Source organism: Cygnus olor, chromosome 1, assembly GCF_009769625.2.
Source record: "Cygnus olor isolate bCygOlo1 chromosome 1, bCygOlo1.pri.v2, whole genome shotgun sequence".
Classification (NCBI taxonomy): Eukaryota; Metazoa; Chordata; class Aves; order Anseriformes; family Anatidae; genus Cygnus; species Cygnus olor.
In genome coordinates, this window is record NC_049169.1 from 194258318 (window position 1) to 194281432 (window position 23115).

The 23115-nt window shown below is 34.7% G+C and overlaps 1 protein-coding gene across 9 annotated transcripts in view; it reads right to left on the minus strand.

Annotated features, from left to right (window-relative positions):
• Positions 1-23115, minus strand: part of DYNC2H1 (dynein cytoplasmic 2 heavy chain 1) — a 165997-nt gene that overhangs the window by 69107 nt on the left and 73775 nt on the right. For 7 of the 9 annotated variants that reach the window (XR_005816072.1, XR_005816073.1, XM_040544151.1 and 4 more), the window contains exons 71-80: positions 19332-19397; positions 17146-17196; positions 15512-15589; positions 14229-14360; positions 12093-12165; positions 10519-10679; positions 7203-7328; positions 3832-3942; positions 3036-3191; positions 1005-1080 (exon numbers count right to left, since the gene is read on the minus strand). Coding sequence is in view for 6 of the 9 variants with exons in the window: in XM_040544151.1 (XP_040400085.1) it covers positions 1005-1080; positions 3036-3191; positions 3832-3942; positions 7203-7328; positions 10519-10679; positions 12093-12165; positions 14229-14360; positions 15512-15589; positions 17146-17196; positions 19332-19397 (1030 nt within the window). In the remaining 3 variants the exon portion in view is untranslated. Of the gene's footprint in view, positions 1-1004; positions 1081-3035; positions 3192-3831; positions 3943-7202; positions 7329-10518; positions 10680-12092; positions 12166-14228; positions 14361-15511; positions 15590-17145; positions 17197-19056; positions 19252-19331; positions 19398-23115 lie in introns of those variants that run through there. The other 2 variants (XR_005816075.1, XM_040544155.1) reach the window with 2 other exon arrangements.

Genomic DNA, 23115 nt, shown 5'->3' on the forward strand with positions numbered 1-23115 from the left:
CATAAAACTAACCAGGTTCTAATTAATTTGCTGGTCAAACTTCTGTTGCAATTACATTTTTCAGGCATAGCCAATTTCAGAATAACTTATTTTGGACAACTGTGATAGAAAGGAGGAAAAATAACTACATCTATACCCTAAAGCTTTCTAATGTGAAAGCTTGATCAGAAAGGTACTTCTTAAAGTCTCCAGAAAAAAAGGAAATATTAATTATTTTAAGTGTTTTTTGGTGTCGTGTTTTTGTTGTTCTTGTTGTGGTGGTGACTGGTGTACTACTACAAGCACTTTGATCATTCCTTCATAGGAAACAATATCTTCTCAGCAGTAGCTAATTATTAGATTAATGATCATCATTGATAGTTAATGATTCAAGCTCTTTATATCATTGTATGTTTCAAGCCTGTGTAACAAAGGTCCAATTCCAGAAGTACTAATCATCCATAAATCTCATTTAAGTCAAAGATCGTAAACTGTCTCTAAATATCAGTTCCTAACTTTTTTATTGAAATTATATAAAAATTAAATATTAATCATTAACTATAATGAAGAATTACTAAGCTACTTAACAGATCAATGACTTGGGTTCCATTAAACAATGAATTTCAGTACGAAGGAGCTCATACTCACTCAATTCACACTCATTCAATGTATGGAGGAGCTCATACTGGGAAGGGATGGAGACAGATGACTTAATCTAGGCATTTCAGTATTTTCTACTTATTCCTCTATACTTGGAAAATTAAGTGAATAGTTCTGGGTGTCACGTGTTTATATTTTTGAAATGGTCCACACGTGTTCCAGTGAAGATTCAAATGCAAAATTTAGATACTTTCAAAGTAGCCTTTAAGCAGAACACCACCACTCCAAACAAAACAATCACGCGAAGAAGCCTATTTATAAAAATTACTGTGAAAATTTTTCTATTACAAAAAAATTCTAAATGAGAGACATTCCGAAAGGTTAGGCTAGAAAGGTGAGAAAACTTTCCTTAGTAAGTGACTCACCCTCAAAGAGTCCATCAATAATGTCAAAACCAGCACGGAGATCAGATAAAGAAAATTCATAAAACTTGGTCCAACCCTGCCATTTAAAAAGAAATATTAAGAATTCAGTTAGTCACACAATGATGATCATAAAGTAAAATGCAAATATTATGTGGTTTCTTAATATTTTATAATGCTTAGTGCTAAGTGAAAAAAGAGAGAGCCTAAGTCTTATAAAGTGCATCTTTAGAAACATTAAGATATTAAAAAAAAAAAAAAAAAAAGAGTAAGATAATGCTACCAGTTCATTTAATTTTACATAGTTACCCAAACTAGAATCCATGGAGAATAAGGAAGGTAAACTTAGGATTCTTTTCTTTCCTAACAGTACTTAATGCAGTTCAAACCTGCTGACAGCTTTATCTAGATCACTCACTGAATTATGGCTTTGTTTTATTTCTGAAGAGTTCTTTTTATTTCAGTTTCATTTAGATTTTAATGAAGAGGTCTAATTCCTCAAATGCAGTCTACATTATACTTTAATCATCTTACTCCATATTTCACATCACTTCTCTACTGACAGAAAAAATCGTAAGGAGAAAAACAATTACTGCGACTATTACAGCCAGAATGCTGACCGCTGAATGCACATTTTGTTCACTGTCAGTTCATACTTCTCTCGGTTCTTGGTGGCATTATTCTTTATATAGCATTAACGTGTACAAAGTAATTCTCATTGGTATATAACAAAGAACTTAGGAAGTCCAGATCTCAAAGGCATCTCCTGTTGCTGTACCTTCTTATGGCTGTACTTCTGCATATAGATAATATCTTAGGAATGGGTGTGTATGACTTACGATGAGAAAGGTTCTAATGCATCAGGTAACACGCACATATGCAGTGAGATGAATACAGTCTCAGGTCAAGACTGCAGCTGCACCACACATCACAATTTAGCTATCAGCCAGTCACCCTGAAGGTCATAAACTGGCAAGATACTGCAGTCTCTCAATATTTTTAATGTATTTGATTTGACAGATCTGTATATGGACCCAAAACAACCTGGAAGTCATTAGAAAATAGAAGAGCATCTTGGCTGGGATTAATTGCAGTCCTGCTATGTTAAAAACTGGTAATCTTAAGAAAAAAAATGAATGATAAAATCATCACCAAGTCTGAATGAAGCAAACATAGTTATACATTACGGAAAAAGAACTAACCCTATCTTGTGTCAGTTGGAAAGCTCGTGGTAAATTAACATTAATTTGAACAAAGCAAACAAGATATCATATAACAGATCACTACTTTAAGTATTTTCATCTATTCTTCTTGAAACACTATGTTCAAAGCCTGTTCCTGCAAGAGGCAGACAACTCTATAATTCATAAAGTTAAAACTAACCAAAAAAACCCCAAACTCTTACACATTCCAGGCTCTGTCAGATTGAATCTTTTGGATGACAGGTTACTTTCATCACTAGTCTCAATAAAATAAACAAGACATAGAATAGTTTGGTAGGTTTATTTATTTTTTCTTTTTTTTTTTTTTCCTGTTTAGCTTGTGTCCAGAACCAGCAAAAAAATGTTTGCTTTAAAAAAAAGTATCTAAGCAAATTCCCTTGTTCTTCCTTTGCTCTGAATAGGATTTGTGTGCATAAAGAGTACAAAATATTGCATCCTCCTTTCCACTGAAGTGTCTCTTTTCTTACGACTTTCATTCATTTGTTTATGTTTCCAAATATTTTTTCTATTCAAAACAAAAAAAAAATTCACAGGATATTTCCCACGGGACCTCACTCCTCAGCATCCATTAGAACACAAATCACACAATAGTTCCATGCAGGCAGTGGCAATTTTCAGAGGGACAGGAATTTAGGCTACTAAGATGTTATTCTGAAATTAATTCAAAGATAATAATAAAAGCAGGCACCAGAAATATCCAAGTTTTTCTCATCTCTGAGCATGATCCAACATAAACAAGATGAAAAACACTTCTCGATATAAAAGGTAGTAAATGGGGTAAATTTTTAAAAAGCCATCAAAAAAGTATTACCTGAGGAATATAATTTCTTCTTTCTTGGCACACAGCATGAAACCATGCTAAACAAAAGAGAGAATGGGCTCGAGACAAATTTCCCTTTCTATTAATTTGCTCTGGTGTCCAAGATTCATATGTTCGCAAGAGGTTCTTTTTAAGGCCTGGAGGTGCCTGCCAAGGAGATAAAAATACTGTGTTCTAGTAAAAAAATTTATGCTTTTATGTTTTATTTTCTTAAATTCCAAGTTATAAATTATAACTTAATGATATGACAAGTAGTACTTAATCAAACAAAATTTAAGAAAAACAACTGCCTATAATAAATCACCTAACAACAGAATCTTATATTGAAAATAATGTAAGCATACTCAACTAAATTATAACCAGAACCAATTGTTAGGAGGACTGAACTACAGTAAAACAACTTAGTGAAAAGAATAGTAATGTATCAAAATATGTAAATTTAAAAATTAATTGTTTTTTTTCCATGAACAGGAATCCTTCTGTTTTACAGACTCAACTACCAATTACTATTTTTGTGACCAGAGCCAACTGGCCTTATGCCAGCATAGCTCTCTGCTCGCTAGCATATGGTAGATAAATATGATAAAATGTTGGTCTTCTGATTTAATATTAGGTAGTGTTTTTAGAGATTTAAATCACATTTTCTTGTTTATACGGATGTTTTTTCTTATTGGTTTGTAAATAGACCACATTATCCAAACTTCAGTCTATCTGAATATATAGCTTACTATGCATTAAAATTTATTCTTTTTAAACATTCAATACAAGCTTTCCAAACAGATCTTACTTCATAAGTTATTTTCAGACTTGATTGAAGCAAAACTGGAGTAAATTCTGGATGAACTTCAGTAGTAAGCCAAAGGCGAAAGTTTGGTTGAGGCTGTAACGTATTCAGTTCCTGTCAAAGATATGTTATATATTGAGGTAGGTTTTGTACTTTGTTTTTCTTTTAATACACAGAACAGTATTTACAAAATGATATTTTGAATTAAAAAGTTATGCTTGTCTAAAAATTACTTATTTGTTTTTTATAAGTAAGGTTACTTAAAAGACTACAGTTCAAGGTGTGTTGTCTCCACGCATTTTGTGTGCTTGCTATGCTCGAGTTCAAAGTTCATCCTAGCTGTGTCAAAATATTTGCAACTCCTTCCCAGATTCTAAATTCAGAGCCTAAAAATATATAGCAGTTCTTTACTTCTCTTAAGTAAAGAACACCAAAAGCCTAGGTCTCAAAAGAAGGCTTGGACTGTGGGTTGCATATCAACCACAGATCTCAATGTATTTCAATAACTGTGCATCTATATTATTTTATTTTTTTTTAAGTGTTTATGTTATATGCATACTTCATGTATTACGATTCACAGAAAACTACAGATAGGAAAATGAGTTCTAAGAAAAATATTGTTAAACTCCATTTCAAATACAAAGGTTTCACAAAACATCATGTAATTACTGATGTACAAAAGCATATATTTTCACAGATGCTTTATGTATAAAGCCAGCAAAGTTGCTTGACAAGTGCCTTGAGAACAAAGGCAACAGTTTTGTGCGTGTGCCTATTCATACCTCAATAAACCCTAGCAGATTTGCTTAAAATCCCTCCATTTTGGTAACCTCTAAGACATAACTGTTTTGTTTTCAGTAGTTTTAGCAAAAAATATTCTCTTAACCCATGAATCATTCTTCTCTTTAGGCAAAACAACAACTCTATCTGGTACACTGAATGTTGAAAGGAACCTCTGGAGATTGTCTAGCCCAAACCCTGCTCAAAGCAGGGTCACTTACAACAGGTTGCCCAGAACTGTGTCCAGTCATGTTTCCAATATCTCCAAAGACACCTCTACAACTCTGGGTGACCTGTTTCAGTGTTTGACTATCCTCACAGTAAAAAAAATAAAAATAAAATAAAAATTAAAAAAATGGTTTATCTCATGTCTCTCTGTATTTCAGTTTGTGCCCATTGCCTCTTGTCCTGTCATGGAACACCTGTAAGAAGTCTGTCTGTCTCCTTCAATGCCTCTCATCAGCTGATACACACACTGATAAGATTCCCCCGAACCTTTCTTCTCCTGCCTAAACGGTCCCATGTCTTGTAACCTCTCCTCAGATGACACGTTTATAACACAATGAATCATAGAATCATCTAGGTTGGAGAAGACCTTCAAGATCATCAAAGGCCAACCATCAACCTGAACTACTTAGTCCCATCACTAAATCATGTCCTCTTAGTGCTGCATCCACATAGCTCTTAAAATACCTCCAGGTACACTCTCATCCCTTCATTGCCTTCAGGACCCTTTGCAAGACTCACTCCGTATGTCCATTGTTTCTGTTGTGCTAGGCAGCACAGGAGGCTGTTGGCCTTCTTTGCTACAATTGCAACTGTTGGCTTATAGTCAGCTTCCTACCTGCCAGGACTCCCCCTTCCAGCTGTCCAGGTGGTTTAGGATTATTATGCCCCAGTAGAAGTACTTGACTCACTTCTCTTTGCTAAACTTCATGAGGTTCCTGTCAGCCTACTTCTCCAAGGACCTTATCAAGGTCCTTCTCAATCCCTCCTCCCAGTTTTGTATTATCTGTGCTTGCTGAGGATGCTTTCTGTCCCATTATTCATGTCATTAATGAAGATGTTAAACAATGTTAGCCACACTATCAACCTCAGTAGGGCACCAGTGGTGACTGGCCTCCAGCTGAACTTTGTGCTGCTGACAGAAAGCCCTTTGAGCCTCATAGTTCAGCTAATTTTCAATCTACCTTGCTGTGGTACAACTGAGCCTGTATTTTCATCATCTTGACTATGAGGATGTTATGGGAGACAAACTAAGATGTGAAAATGATCCATAGCCTTGGAAGCAGGAGATTTAAGAAAAAGAAAAGAAAAAAAAAAAGCAGATTTATATGCTGGTTTAAGCGAAATTGTCAGCTGCATGTATCCTCTGGTATACTGTGTTTAGGTAGAAGACAGCTGAGGGCAGTCAGTTGTAAGCAGTGAGGCTTTAACCTTCATATTGATAAAGCTCACATTGACCAGTGTGTTAGAAGATGTATTTCATCTGCCCAAAGGGAAAGGCTGTGAGAACTAAATTTAAGTATTTGGATGGAACTGAACTACAAATAGGCAGATCTCTCTTACGATGTTCAAACATATGAACATGATAGCCTCACTTGTTAACGGTACACAGAACAGACAAGAGGGTGTGCTGAGTCAAACCTCAATGAATCTCAGTCTATATTAAGTTCAGCAGGAAGTTTAACACCTTCAGAATTATGTTCTTGCAGAAGGAATAAGAAAATTTTGATATATATATCCATATGTACTTACCAGATTTAAAATTTTACTCTTATAATTAGTAAGAGGCTTACAAACACTTCCATGCAATTCATTACCATATTCAAATTAGATTAACACACATCAGTATTATCTTGCTTTGCCTGTCCATTTTTTCATAATAGATTAAAGGTACTTGCACACTACATGGCTCTTGTTAGACACAAATACACTCCTAGCTCATGTGTATGGAGTACACTTTATGAACAACTGTTAGAAATAGGACAACTAAGATTGTAGTAATTGTTGATAAGAAACCTCTTTCTTTTTTCTAGTTAGTTTGCTTTTTGGATTTTACAGTGACATATAGGTAAAGCTAGCAAGTCAATGCACTTTAGATGCAATAAGTGTGTTTCTATAAAAAATTACACATTTTAATTTCAAATTACCAAACACCGCTTAGTGACTGAGAAACAAGCTATATTTAAAAATAGCAAGAAAAGAACTAATAAGATAGCTCTAGAACTGAAGTGTAAAAATATGTATAAACATAAATTTTACTATATAAAGAAAAAAAAATCAAGTATACTTGGATTCATTGTTCAGCGAACAGAGGCAGTATCTCATAAAGTATCAGAAAGCCTAACAGAAGCATTTGTACACTCCCTGTGGAAGAAATACTCTATTTAGTCTGAAGATTAAAGCAATCATACAAAAAAAGCAGTTGCTTAGATCTGAAGCATTTCACCTTATTCATGACTGAGAAACCTGCAAAGGTTTATTTTTCAGTTGTTGGAATTCTAAACATCACTATGGAAATGCATGATTGTTTCAAAATTGCCTCCTAATTTTGTCTAGTTTCCAAAACATTCTTGTCTAGCCACAATTACCTTTTCCAATACAGGAAGCCAAGGTATAACAAGATGCAGGTTCTTTAAACACAGCCATTCTCCATTGCGTGCACATTCTTTTAAAGTTTGAATAGCTAGATCAGCTTGACCTTGGCCCATTGCAATCTGAAATGGGGAAAGAAAAAAAAATATTGTATCAGGAATTTATCATGCCTCATTTAACAGCTAAATACAAAACAGTTTTTCCAAGTATGTGTATGTATACATATTGTATATGTAAAAAAAAAAACAAGATGACTTAACCATAACCAACATTTTCTCTAATGTGATAGGGTACTAAAGTAGAGAAAAAAATTGATGAAAGTATAGTTTTTTCTTTGCAGCATATCTAACCAGAGCTTCTTAAGAAACAAAATTACCTAATCGTTTTACGGAAAAATACATACATCACTCGGTGACAGTGATGGCGTTCCCTGGGAACTCAGAAGTAATTTAAATATCAGTGACTGAACTATATTACTGTAGAACTGCTGATATGATAAAAATGAAAGATAAATGGGAACAAATTTCCTTTTGACTTTAAGTTAGGAGTACTTCCTTTGAAGAGAAACTATCAATTTCATATTGACATGAGTGAAAAACTAAGGTTTTTCTCTTTCCAGCTGGGAGATATGAATAACTTAGCAAGAAGTCTTTTCATATTTTTTTATAGTACCATATTGCTGGTAAAACACATTTGGAAATCAAATGTAAAGACAAAGATTCAAAACTGAATTTTCAGAGAAATCAGTGAAAACTGAAAATAATATAAAGATTTGTTTTGCAGCACAATTACTGCAACAATTAATGTTGGACTAACAGTATGTTCACCTTAGTTCTCCCCTAGAATCTAATTGGAAGCTGTACATAACAAAAAACCCTGCATGAAACAGGCTGAAAAGAAAGTGGCTTTAAATGATATGAAAAGTCTTGAATTGGCATTACTGCTGTAACAAAATAGAACCATTATGATTAATATAACTTTCCCAAATATCCCTTAACAGGAAATCCATCACATCTTTTTACCCAAAAACTCCACTGAATGAAAGAAGTTTGTGGCCTTAGCTTTATATGTTGATACAGGGTGTACTCTGCCTACACAAAACTGAGTATAGTATCTTGAAGTAACTTTAAATAGACAAAAGAAGATAACTGAAAGAGAATAAAGTCAGCAGACAATATGGTAGTGTACCACACAAATTTAGGTGTCTGTTCTTTATGCCATAAGAGGAATGATTTCAGAGAGAAGAAAAGTCCGATCTTCTACATTCTATTCAAAATGCATGAGAAAGTACTGGAAAAAAAATACCACCACCAAAATATTCTCATTAATAGGAAAACTTTCAGATGAATTACTTTTGAGTACCCCTCCTTAATCAAATACTGTGCCATGTTACATTTTACATGTCGAATATGTAAAGGACATTTAGAGATAAACACAAAAAGCTGTGTGGCAGAGTAAGAAACATGCATTCTTAAACACTCACACAGCTAGACATGATGGCAGTAAGATCTAAATCTTTACTATTTGATGGGAAAAATGTATTTTTCATTAGTGCATGTTCCAGGAAAAGAACAATTGCAAGTATCTAAAAGCAACATTAAACTTTCTATTTCTATACTAACCAGTGATCAGCTAGGTAACTCCCCTCCCCCGAGTATTTCAAATGAAAGAAAGAAAGAATGTTTTACTGAAAGGTATAAAGTGCAACAGTAGAGTGTATTAGGAGTATTAGGAAATCACTTGTACGGTAGAGTAATTCAAGTTGGAATGGATCTTGGAAGGTCCAACCTCCTGCTCAAAGAAGGATCAGCAATGAGTGATAAAACCTGAGGGCTTTGTCCAATGGACTCTTGGAAACTTCCAAGGGCTGCACAAGACAATCTGACCATTCTTTTTTCCTGACTGAAAAAATTTCTCCTTATATGCAGAACCTGTAGTTACAATTTATGCTCATTGCTTCTTGCCTGACCATCATGCCTTACTGCAGAAACTCTGAATCCATTTTCTCAGTGACCTCCTTTGCAAGTACTGAAAGACAGTAATTAGGTCACCACAAAGATTTTTCTGCTGCCAGGGCACAGTGCTGGCTCATGTCCAGCCCCCTGCCTACAAAAACCCTCCAGATCTTTTTAGTAGAGCTGCTCTCCAACCATTCAGGTCACTGCCAATATCACTGCAAGGGGTTCTTCCTGTCCAGGCCAGGACTTTGCTCGTCCTTCTTGTTGAGTTTTGTACATTTCCTTTTAGCCAAGGAAAGCTAAGGAGCACTGTGAGCCCATCACTCAGCAGGGCAGGGCACTTAGTGACAAGGCACACGGAAAAGGCTGAGATACTCAATGATTTTTTTAGCCTGAGTTTTCACAGGTAAGGCCTGTTCTCAGGCCTCTTGGGTTTCCCAAGCCTACTAGCAGGAGTGAAGCACTGCCCACGGTAGAGACAGAGATTTAGGAATCACTCAACACGCTTAAAAATATGTAAGTCCATAGGAAAAGATGAGATGCATCAAAAAGTGCTGGGGGGGCAGCTAACGTCATTGCAAGACTACTTGGTATCAACTTCTAAAGGTCATGTTGATTTGGGGTGTTTCCTGATGAAAAAGGCAAATGTCACATCTGTCTTCATGAAGAATAAGGTCGAGGAAGATCTATTAAATGCAGGCCAGTCAGCCTCAACTCAGTCTGTAGGAAAATTATTGTGCAAGTCCTCTTAGAAACTGTTTCCTGGATGGTCAACCTTAAACATTTTTTTCAACAGACATGAAATGTAAGAGTTCTATTCAGAACTCCCATCAACAATTTAACTGGTTAACATTTACTTCTAAAGTTCCTCAAAATATTTTTCAGAATTTCACAAAAATACCAAAGTATTTACAAATACTGGATGTCTGATTTATGTTTCCTGTTGGAGAAAAATACATAGGTTCTATAAGGAGAGGAGAGTCTAGTTTTCAGTGGGTTTTGTTTCATGGTTCGATTATTCCACACTAAAAATGGTACATGCCTAAATATATATAATTCTTAGTCTCTTTTGTTCTCTTCCATCTATCTTCTCACGTTTCCCTTCTCCAAGCCAGAGAAATGCCTCTAATGTGGATCCTATTTCTGTGAGTATCACTGATGGCATTTTTCTCCACCCCATTTGGCCAATGGATTCAGAAGGCAGAAATAACAAACACACAGACACCAAACTATGATTTTACATAATAAATTCCAGGGGGAAAAAAAAGTAAAACAGATATTGCTACTGTAAAATTTTACATTACACATCGTGTTTTTTAATCATTACTCTCATTTACTCTCATCGAAGACTGACCTGATGGTAGCATTCAGTCTCTCTTTCAACACTGGCAAGTTCTTGCAGCTCTTGAGAAGGATCAGCACCAGGAGAAATAATTATCAATATGGGCTCAATTTCTAGAGTCTCTTTATACAGACGTTTCAGATTCAGAGGTGATGGAGATAATTCTTTTATTCCTGTAATCAGAAATATTATGAAAATAAAGTGACTACACAGGATGGAGTGCTCTTCAAAAGACTTTTCCTATTATTCAAACAAAATCAGCCAGAAAATTAATGGAATTAAGTCAGATCTCTTCAAAGCTTAAAGACTGATACTGTTTCTGCTTTTTTATTTGGTTTACAATTCATAAAAAAAGCCCTTTTCGGTATACAAATGAGAATATTAAATGACTATAAAAAAATTAAACTGCAGTATGACACATAAGTAGACATTATTATAGATCCTGGCATGCCACGAATCCACAGGCCAAAATTTTGGTTCTAAAATTCCATTAATAACCTATTACTTTAGTATGGTTAAACAGTAATATACATCTGTACATACTCAAATAATTCAATTATCAGGATCTGAGTGAGGAAAATCTGAAACCTTCAAAATACAAGCACACATACAAGCTTTAAATTGAGGAATTATATTACTTGCAAGGGAAAAAAAAATCACTCCAAAACATCCTGATGTTGCTGAAGTCGTTCTTTAAGAGTTTAGAAATATGGATGTATTTTCAGAAAACAATGGTCACTGCAAAAGGTTTCACTACAGGTGTGTGATGTTCTTATACTCTTTCCTTGGCATTTAGCTTTTGTTATTGCCAAAGATGGTAACACGCTAGACCAACCGCTCTTCTTCACTTGTTCAATCATCAAGTTCTTATTCCTAAAACTGCTTAGCTTCTATAAACAGATGCACAAAATATTATACAGCCAAAATAAACAAGAGGTTGATGGCAGTGCTACTGTTTTTAGCAGTGCAAGTAGATGCACCCAGATTCCTGAAAAGCTTCATTGATTAGTTTTGATATCTTACATAATTTTATGTTAACTGGAGACTAAAACTTAGCCTTGCATTAACTGAGGAATAGCATAAAAAGCCATGATTGGGCAATGGACTGGAATCTGTGCACACCTGCAACTTATGTTATTGTAGTAACACATTTATGGAAATGATGATAATTTAAAAGAGGTGCCTTGTAAATGAGTAACTGCTTAGCCAAATATGTTGTAGCACTTTTGAGATACGCCACATATGAAAATAAATAGTCTAAGTATTCCTCCATAAAAAAGTTTGGGTTTTAGAAAGTTGGACATAAATAAAGATAAAAAAAAAAAAAGATAAAAAAAAGATAAAGCTTAGTGTTCAAAAATAAATTAATCTGACAGATTCTTAAAATCACAATGCAGCAAAAACAAACAATTTTAGAAGTACTTTGCAACAACACTTTACAAAAAAAAAAAAAAAACAGGAATTCCATTTACAACCTATTTTTAAATTATAAAACTTCTGTAAGAACCATAAAATAAAATGTATGACCAAAAAAACCACAAGATTTAATTGCTGTGTGGAGGCACCCTGGTGGAAAATGAACTTACCTAGGGCTTTACATGCAAAAAGAGCCATAGCACTCTGTAGTCTGTCTGGTCTAACAGCCTGGACCACAAGTACCTTAAAATAAAATATATTCAGGTGAAATTCATTTATAAAAATACACTGTAACAACTAAAAAAGCAAGACTCTTCAAAGAAAACTTTTTTTTTAACTTCATTCTAGAACTAAGTTATTTTCTCTAAATATATATAGCTATCCAATCATTCCTTTCCAATATAACCTAATACAATCATCCTTTGTAAGCAGTTTGTCTTCTGAATAGAACTGGAGGATAGTTCTACATAAAATGCCTATTTGTAAGCTGGAACTTTTTATATCATGTTTCAGAATAAAGGTATACATCATGTGGGTAGCAGGAACAACAAAAAGCAAACTTTACTTTATACAGCTCTTCTAAACTATAATTTTATACATATATTTAGATTGTAAATCCTTAAATGGAACATCAGTGTTTCTGATTTTAGTGCTGTAATACAGTAAAATAATCAATTTTGAAATACGTTCTTTTGTTTAAGAGCAACTTTAGAGCTTTACATTTCTTTTAACTTACTGAGATACTCAGACTTGCAAACCTCCTAGTTTTGCAGATGCTTATCACAGAATCACAGAATTGTAGGGGTTGGAAGGGACCTCAAGGGACCTCGGGCCCAACCGCCTGCCAAAGGGAAGGTTCAAAGTTCTTCAAAAGAACACTGGGTTCAAAAAGAACAAAAGGGCTCAATGTTTTTCTTATGTTCTTCAAAAGGCTACAAAACATGAACAGCTAAACAATTTGGATAAAATTAAATTAGCAGTTTCCCCACTAGCAACTTCCATCAAATGTTCAGTACAGGCAACTGCAGGCAGCTAATCCTACCTACTTCAGTGGAAATGATTTGTTAAAATCACCACCCCTTCTCCCACCCCTTCACTTATCCACAGACCTGTACACAAAACCACAATTCTGAATCTGCCATCATATTCCAGTTTCAAAATTTGGAATATCTCTTGTTGGTTTTGAAGGAAAACATAAATTTTGTTAAATTTTTAGGAAAGCACTACTTTTTAAGCTTGAAACTATGCTAAGTGTTCAATATACAGTTTGAAAGAAAATAACTTATGAGTTGCACATAAATCTGTACTAGGTAGTTTCAGTAGACTTCATCATGACAAACATTCTTAATGCATCCTATGCAAGGAACTAGATATATAATACGTTGATCATTCCAGATTTATTTTCCTGTATGTAGAAATTCAATGACAGTACATTGCACACGCAAGAATAACTGTTCTGCACTTCATCAAATCAAACATAGCTCAGACAAACTCCTTTGCAAAATGATTCTTCCTACATTCTGTGTACAGTATTTTAGACATTCTCTCTTTTCCTCCACAAAAATGACCAAATAGAGAGCTTTCAATAGCTAGCCGACATGAAAATGCATTGTCTTAAACACCCATCCCTTCTTTGGATCAAAAAGGGCAATCATTCTATATGGAGTTTCTTCAATTGAAAAATGACTGTAAGAAAATTACTTTCTTTTGAAAATAAGTAGCAACACCCTCTCTTTCATAAACACAAGAGGGATGACATTTTTCTCTTCCTGGGAAGAAGGATCCTACAGGGGAGTAAGGAACCTGCCTCTCCAACATTCTTGGTGAGTTTTTTAATCAAGGAAGAGTAGTATTTCAAGACTACTTTTCTAATAAGCAGTGGCTGCTACAGAATTTTATGATTTTCAGTCAGGTGTCTGAGTTTAATTTAGATAATTGTTAAATGCAATGATGCTCAACAAGCTGAGAAATTTTGCAGTAACAAAGCAACCATGAAATAATTTCAATACCTATTCATAAAATCAATTCTGTATTAACAGAGACCTTGTTACCCTGCAGAGTATGCTCAGTTGCAGCCAATAGACTAACACAAAAAAGACTTAGATATGAGAGAATTTAGCATATATTATAGGAAAAAAAAAAAAAAAAAAACTTAGATTAAATAAACTAGTTGAGCTATAAAACAGCATAGATATTGTCAGTGCTTATAATTCAACCAGGTCTGAAGCCTAAATTTCTAAGATGGAAAACTTACTTTCAGTGCTGAAATCACAATTAATTTTAAATAATTTAATATGGAATATTACCTGCTGAAATAAAGAAATTCTTTTTACAATAGTAGATGGAAATTCTTGCTCGCAAACAGAGCTCTGAGAAAAAGTATGCCATAGACCTTCATCTTCAAGGCAAAGTGTCTGATAGAGACCTGGGAGAGATATCTACAAAATAAATAATGCATATTTAACAATAAAGAATAGTCATTTAGACATCGTATATTTTAAGTCACTCACAAATACCACTATGATCCTAAACCTGTAAATAATTGTGCGTATCATGTAACTCCATTCAATTTTAATCTTGGAGTTCAAAAACAACAGGTTACAACATAAAATTAACCATTTGTTTACCTAGTTTCTGCAAATGTTAAGTCTGTATTTGCTCTGTATTTTAGTTTTTAAACTTCTAGGCTCAATTTCAAACTTTGGGCCCTACCTAATTTTTATTCCTTCCTTTCATCATGACAAGGATCTTTTTCTATTCGTGCATGCTATTGATTGACCTAGTTAGGGTTTAAAAAAAACAGTGAGCACCAATCATGCTTGCCACACCATTATTGTAATTGTTTTTATGTCCGGTGAACAGAACTGAAAAATAATCATCTGTGGATTTAGCACCAAAAGTCCTTGCCAAAGACTGCTCAGGTTTGCCTTGCTGCTGAGCTACACGGAGGAAGAGAATAAGCTAGGACAGAATTTCAGGGACTAATATTTTCATATAGTTGTCCTTAGATGAAAGGGTTTCAACATTGACCATTGCAGGATGAATCAAAGCCAAGAAAGTCTTGTGTTGTTTTAATATGAAATTACTTGATCTGAGCAATTACAAACTCTGAAATACCTTTAAGTGTTTGCACGAAAATTTGGTAAATAGAAAACTAGTTTCCCAATTAAAGACCTATGGATTTTAATACAATATAAAGTGGTTTCTGAAAAGACATTATACAAGAGTAACCTGTAATTTAAGTATTTGCAATTTTCCTTTGTATATTTTTCAATTTATACAAATTGTAATATTTTGGGTAGGCTTAAAATATTTTCTAATCTAAGATGATATTTTCACTCACATGCACATCATTGTTAAATTGGGTAGAGACACACACAAAAGATTTCAGAACAGATGAAATAACAAATCAACTTAGATTTTTTTTAAAAGGGGTATATACTATATCACAGTTTCTGTAAGATGTAACAATTTAATATAACAAAATGCTTCCATTTGACAAATACATATGTGAGTACTCAAGTTCAAATTACATTTGCTAAAACCAAAGACATTTTAAGGTAAATTCAAACTGCCATGTGATGTATACCTTCAAAGATGCTACTGCCCAGGCTCGTTCCTGTTCTATCCAAGAAGGAATCTGGTCACGAGCACTTCTTTGTGAATCCTTATTGAGACAAGTTACATTGGACATATAAGTTACACATTTTTTTTGTGAAACACTATATTCAGTAGAAAGACTGCAAAACCCACACTTTTAATAAAAAAATATTGCTCATAACAGGAATCCTTCTGTGGACTGTTGCTAAAATCATAAATGGCATAAGGAAACAAAAGCTACCAATTTAGAGATACACTGTTCACATCAAGTTTTGCTTAACTGCTTGAGCCTGAAAATGTCATTATTTAGTGTATCTGTAAGTCCTGCTCAAGTCTAAGTAGTTTTCTTTTGTATAAAGACAAGTGACCCAAATGACTGACTATTTGCATATGCACTCCAATCAACTGACTTCAAAAAATAACTCAATTACATTTATTCACAGTCATGAAGAGGATGGCTCTCCACATAAAGGGCAATTCTAGGGTAATTCAACAGGCAAAGTATCATTCTGGACAACTCTGCACTAGTAAAGTTTGGCCACAGCTTTATGTTTCTATTTCTTAGTTGTTGGGGATGGAGGAAATTATAAGGATGAACAACAATATAGTCTAAGCTGCAGCGGAATCTCTCTCATCACAAAGCTCTGCATTCACTAAAGGACAATGCCACCATATGAGTCACAATTGTACCCTGTCATCTGATCCCACAGATCTCCAAAAGTATACATCAGAACCAGAAAAGATGCATAAAAGCTGACAAGGATGATGAAAGCTATGGAACAACTCATATTAAGAACTGGCTGCATTGTCCTGATATAGATATGTAAATAAGATTAAAGGTTAAAAGTAATTGGGAGTAATGAAAACTGCAGCCAACACTGATGGAAATAACCTACCCTGACCCTGACCAAAAGAAAAGAGATTAGCAACAGAAAAGGCAGAGACAAAACTCAGGTTTCTTAACACCCCTTTCAAAACTGCCAGAATATCTGGTTCAAAGAACGTCTATAATGGCTAAGACTAGGAAATGCTTAGCTTTTTCTTTTCTCTACCCTTTTCTACTGGAGGGTTATTTTGAAAATATACAGCTTCTGTAGAATTGAAGGACACTTAGTAACTGTAGCATAATTAATCAGGCAAGCAACTGATGCTTCTAGCTTATGTGAACTAGGTGTAGGTAAGTACATCTCCAGATGTGGAACTGAGGCTCTGGAAAAAAGCTAATCAAATGTAGTAAAGTGTGTGGACAATTGCATCAACCCATGCAAAGACTACAACTCATGTATGACACTGTAGAAAAGAGGGATTAAGAAACACTTATTTTAGTTACAGAAAAGGGTTTAAAACCTTTTTAAATATACCGTTGAATTTTAATGAATAGCAATCGTGCTAACAGTAATAAAAAGAAAAAAGGCAGCAAAGACAAAAAAGATATGCATAGAAAACAAGTTGCCATATTCAAAAATGTTAATAATATATCTGTTCCTTTATATCTGTTCCTATATCCGTCCCTTTCAAGTATTAATCCAATTAATAAAACAATGTAGAAAGCACATAATCTTAACTTCTCAGGATTTAATTAGATGTTACTTTTTCCAGAATACACAAATAAAAGTAGCTTACTGATTTTCTTACGGTATCTCCAACAATCACACCTGTAAAAGTCTCCCATTCCTAGGGGGAATAAATGAACAACTCAGATAAATGACCAGACATCTTTAAGAATAAAAAAAATAATGCGTAGTGGCATGTAGGCAAAACAGAAATAATTCAGAGGATAAACAATTAAAACCTAGATTCTGAAAGTGTTATACAACATTTTTTAAACTCCACATAATACTAACACTATGTCCCTTTTGTAGTATCCAAACTATGGGATTGCAGTGCTTTACAAGCAAATAAACCAAAGGAGAAACCTTATTGTTTCCAAGACCCACAGCTTCCACCCAGATCTTCCATGTACAGACTCCCAAGGAGTAACATACCTGGCTGACAAGGACACACATACTGCCTGACCAGTTATCAGTAGGCCCATAGAATATGGACCTCATTTTTCAGTGTTGTTTCATGTTATAGCAATCAAACGATGCAGTTACTAGAACAAAAGGAGTACTTAGTAAAACAGGTTGGTATTATGAACCCTTTAGTTGCATTAAGAAAGGGGTGATGTCAGGTGAGGCAATATAATGATTAAATCTTTTAGACTTAGTATTTGTATCCAGGAAGAGAGCTTTTAATCATTTTTAAACAGATTAGATAAGTATTTAAAAACATACTACAGATTATATAACCCTATATTTGGAGGTGGTACTAATAAACCTCCAGAGTATAGAAAATTTCTATTATTAGTATCTATAAATCTGTGATAAAAGAAAACTTTATTTTTTATTGTTAAAGAACATTGAAACATTCCAAATAAAAAATCCAATCAACTAAAACTACTCTGATATAAGCTTTTGGCACCCATAGATCTAGCTGAGTCTTGAATTAATTCTCTTTCAATTTTAAGTGATGATCCTCTCCCATTAATAAACACTCATGTACAGAAAAATTCATGAAGCTTTCCTTGTTTTAAAACCAGAAATTGTGTAATATCTTTATATAGAAAAGCAGAAACAGTATATGTGCAGCCATGTAGAACTACCTCAGAAAAATCTATACACATTAATTCAGAAAGACAGTGTCTTAACATTAGAATGCTTTATCTCTTACTAAACATTGTGCTAGAAAAATTTTCATCACTACCGAAAAATTCATAAGCACAATAGGTCAAATTCTTCTGGGAGAGGGACTTGGAATACTGAATTCTCTAGCAGCACAGTTAAGTGACTTCTATTCTCACCACATTAAAAGCTTTCAAATAAATATCTTGGAATAATAACCACTTCACCTTAATTGTCCTCAATAAATATTTTGCACAAGCACTCTTTTCTTAGTAATTTTAACGAAAATAATTTCTACCTTTCAGTGAAGTAAGAGGATTATTGATATTATTTGCCTGTTTTGACTTTTGAGTACTGAGATACTTGGATACTTGAGTACTCAGGAATATGCATTACATGTAACCTATATCAAGTGGGTTAAGAACTCCAACAGCTGATGGAAACACATGCTCAACAACAGCAATCAACAAAGAAATCAGTACCTACAGCACTTAAGAAGCCTAGGCAGTCAAGCTTTAGTTTAGTCAGAAAACTATTTGCAAATTGTTGCCTTCATGAGTTTATAAAGTCAAGGATTAGGAAGATAAACAGTATTTTCAGAAGCTGAAGACAAGTAATGTATATGAATTAGGAAAGTCCTAATAATAAAGACTAACCACAACTACCACCAACATGACAAATTCAAGTTAATTTTATCAGGCAGCTTCACTGAGGAAACGAATCCTACAGACTATGGGATTTCACTTAGTCAATCCATACATCTGCAATAAAACTATAGTGCATTCATAACATCAAAAAGTTTCAACCTTGTTCATTAAATCCACATCCTTCATATAATGAAGTTCGGTTACTTGCTTCAAATGTATTATCTGGTGTTTACATTCTTCCCCTTACTGACTTGACTCTCTAGCAAGTTGGTATTTACTGACGTTTTGTATTCCTTCTGACCTTCAGCTTCTACTACTATAGAAAGCCATGGATGTCCTGCAGGCTCTGTATCTCCTTTCCATGTAGGTATTTTGGATGATTAAATGTTGACTTGTACTAATCAGCCATCAGCATTAATCTAAGACCCAAGGAGAGGAACATGAAGGTCTTATGAGGAGCGGCTGAAGGAACTGGGTAATTTTCTTCTCTAGCACTTACGTTCTCTTGAAATAATTCAGGGTGCATTCCTCGTACAAAATGCAGAGCAAACATTAGCTGATCAGCCTGAAACAAAAGCAGAAAAAACTGAACATACAAATGCATCAGACATCACCTTTATGCTTTCTTATGCATAAAGTAAGAAAATGTTATTAATAAAACAGTTTGAATTCTATAGCAGAGACTTAATGACACATCTTAATTCCAAATTGCTAATTACTTCTGCAACTTTGAGAGAAACACTGACCTGAAACCTGTATCTAACTACACCTAAAATTCAAGGGAAGAAGAAAAAACAGGTATTTTTAAAAAAGCAATCATACTAAACAGAATCCATTATTTTTGAAACTATAGACAGGAAATGCTTCAAAACTGCCAGAGAAGACAGAAATTTGGAAAAAAAATCCTAGGTCTGTTGCACCACTCAAATTTCAGCCAGTTTTTGAGCACTGGAGCAATAAACCAGGAACAAGGATTCATTGGAACTATTGAATACACCACACGAACACTTAGAACAATATTTATGAAAAGAATATTGGCTTATTAAAACTGGGATTCTTATGTCCATAGACAGAAACATTCACAAACAGATGTATTTTTCCAAAGCTGTACTGTTAAGCACAGATTACCACATAGTAAAGTTGATGTGAAACACTGAACTTAAATACTCTTTAAAATCAGGAGCACACAGACACCTAGATCGAGGCCTCAAATTTCTAAGGACTGTCCTGTAACCTGGAAGATGTATTTTACCAGATAGTAGAAGATAAACACATTTTATTTCATTAGAATGTAAGTTAGCATAAGGCATATTGAAGCTGATACCTCTTTTCATTTTAATAAGGTGAAATGTAATTAAAAATACAACACAGAGGTGACAGGGAAGAACAAGAGAAGGAAACAGAAAACAATACATAGCATTGTATTAAAGCTGCAGAACTTAGCAGTCTCAGCTGATAAACACAACACCCCTGCACTCCTGTAGAAATTAATTCTGTTCTTGACTTCTAAACAACGCTGTTTGAATTTTCCACAGTGTGGTTTCCCACATACCATGCCTTATGTGTACCTCAAAATGACAGCTTGATTGTCCTTAGCTCAAGGGCATCTACATGAGAATCCTCTTACTTTCTCCATGTAATCCTTAAAACAAAATGGCAATAGTGTATACTCAACAACTCCAGAGTCTTTTGCTGTTAAGGGCTGTAAAACCAAATCTCACAGATTCCTGAACAAGAATGGACATCCACATGTTGTGATGGCTCTGCCACCTGGTGGGCACCTGAACTCAGATCCCACAAGGGATATAGGCACACTAGAAACACTGCTATCCTGGACCCAGAGGTGCACACTAGTCATGTTTTGTCTGCATATCAGAGAGCGCCTCAAACATTTACCAGTCCTGCACACTGGTTTTGAAAAAAAAGATGCCTGAATTCATGAATTAAACAGAAAATCCACTACGATACCTCCCCACAACTGAAGAAACCAGTCTGTAAGGATAAGCCGTGTTACATTCCAGTATGTAAGTTTAGATGAAGGATCAGACCGCTTCGTCATATTATATTCGGGGAAGAAATAATAACATGTATTTCAGATGACAGAAATTATGATACTGATGTCAGCAAATGAACCAGTCTCTGCAATCTGTAACATCTCACCACACGTTTGTAAATGACATCAAACTGGGGGGACCAGGGAGTATACATTTAAGGCAGGGCTGCCATTCAAAGAGACCTGGACAGGTTGGAGGAAGTGGCTGACAGGAACTTTGCAAAATTGGTGTAACACAAGTGTAAAACAAGTGTAAAGTCCTGTCCCTGAGAAGGAAGAATCCCTTGTAATGATACAGACAGTGGATTGCAAAGGACTCAGGAGGGTCTTGGGAGACAGGAAGCTGGATATCAGCCAACACTGTACTTTAGCATCAAAGATAATCAACAGAACCCTGGTTCTTTTAACGAGGGCATAGTTGGCAGAGTAATGGAATTGATTATCCACCCTTCACTCAGCAGTTGTTAGACCTCCTCTGTAGAATACTGCATTCAGTTTTAGTCCCCCAGTACAAGAAAGATGTTGATAAACTGAAGAGTTGGGCTGACGGTCACCACGATTATCGGGGGATCCATCCCAAGGAGTCTCCTTCCTTGGAGATCATAAAAAGTCACCTGGACATGGTCCTGGGCAACCTGCTCTGCTTGAGTAGGGGGTTCTTGCAGGGTTCTTGCAAGCTAAACCATTCTGTGATTCTGAGAACTGCATTCTTTTTTTGTGTATCTTATTGTGTATATTATCTATGAATACACTGATGAATGTAAAATTATTTATTTAAATAATTGAACAAAGTTAAGCTGAAACTTTAAGACAAAAATCTAAAATGATTTCTTATTTAAATATCATAAAATAGTTTAATGATGATGAGACTTACATCTCCGAAGAATATTAGGTTCCCAAGACTACTACTGAAAAATGAATTGCATAAGACATCAGAAGAGACAGGACCAAATTTGAGAAAGCATAATCTAGGAAATATTACGTACATGTTATGAGGTATAAGATGAACTACTTGACTGATATTGTCTTCCTCATTTTGATGTCTGTTACATTTTTAGGTTCAAAATTACACAAGAGGGCCAAACTATTTTTGTTTTCTTTTTATTATTACTGTTTTCTCATCCAGATTCCTTTTTACAAGTCTGATACATCACCTCAGACACAGATGTAAAAATTTTATCAGCTATACAATATATGAAGACTCTAGTACAGCCTCAGTGCCACAGTAGTCTTTAAAAATGTGAATAAAAGGCTGAACTAGTAGTAGATTGCTGATGGCATGAGGAGCTTATTAGTTCTCTAAATCCAGTATCAGAGCAGGATACTAAGCAGGATGCATCATTAGTCTGAAGCTGCATTGTAACTCTTACACTTCCAGTATCTTCTAAACCTTGGCCTGATCATTCATGGTGAAAATCTTTCCTACTAGAAATCTCCTATCTGCACCTTGTTTTTGAAATCTTTCATCTTTTCTGACATATAAAAATAGCTTGCCTTCCAACATTCAAAAGATGTGATGACTTACTGGAAGACTTCACAGAGTCACCACTTCAAACATGGACATTAAATTATTATGAGAATATTACATAAGAGTCCAGCTGAACTTTGATAAATCAAAATCCTTAGAAACGTTGCTACTTCTGCATCCTCAGTGTACTGTTGCTAGATTTGGAGGGGGTAAAATCTTCCAAGATCTATCCATTTTCACTTCAGACTTGCATCATTTCTACTACTGCTCAAATGGTCTATGCAGACCTACTGTGTCATCTTCACCCTAGTACTATGAGACCTCCTGTTATGATTGCTCCAGGTGAAAGTGAAAATGAAACGTGGAAGTGAAGGGCGTATCTATCCTAGGTTTTCACCAAGAAAGCAATAAGACAAAAGCCATCTGACAGAGATGCAGAACAAACAAGAAATACATTAAGAACATTGTATGGAGGAACAGGAGAAAAATAGAGAAACAAAGAAGCTATACAGTAGAGATTTTGGGCAGGAGGTGAAAAGAGGAAAGAAAATATTATAATGATTTGGATTTGTTGTTTTTTTTTGTTGTTTCCTTTTAAAAAAAAAGCAGTAATGATCATACACTACCTTACCACGACGGCTAAGTCAAACACTTATACTTTGGAAATGCTAGACATAAGACCGAACAGAATGAAGAGTACTCTAAATACTGAGCAGCCTGGAACTGGCTATGTAGACAGAATGATTGAGAGATGAGAAACCG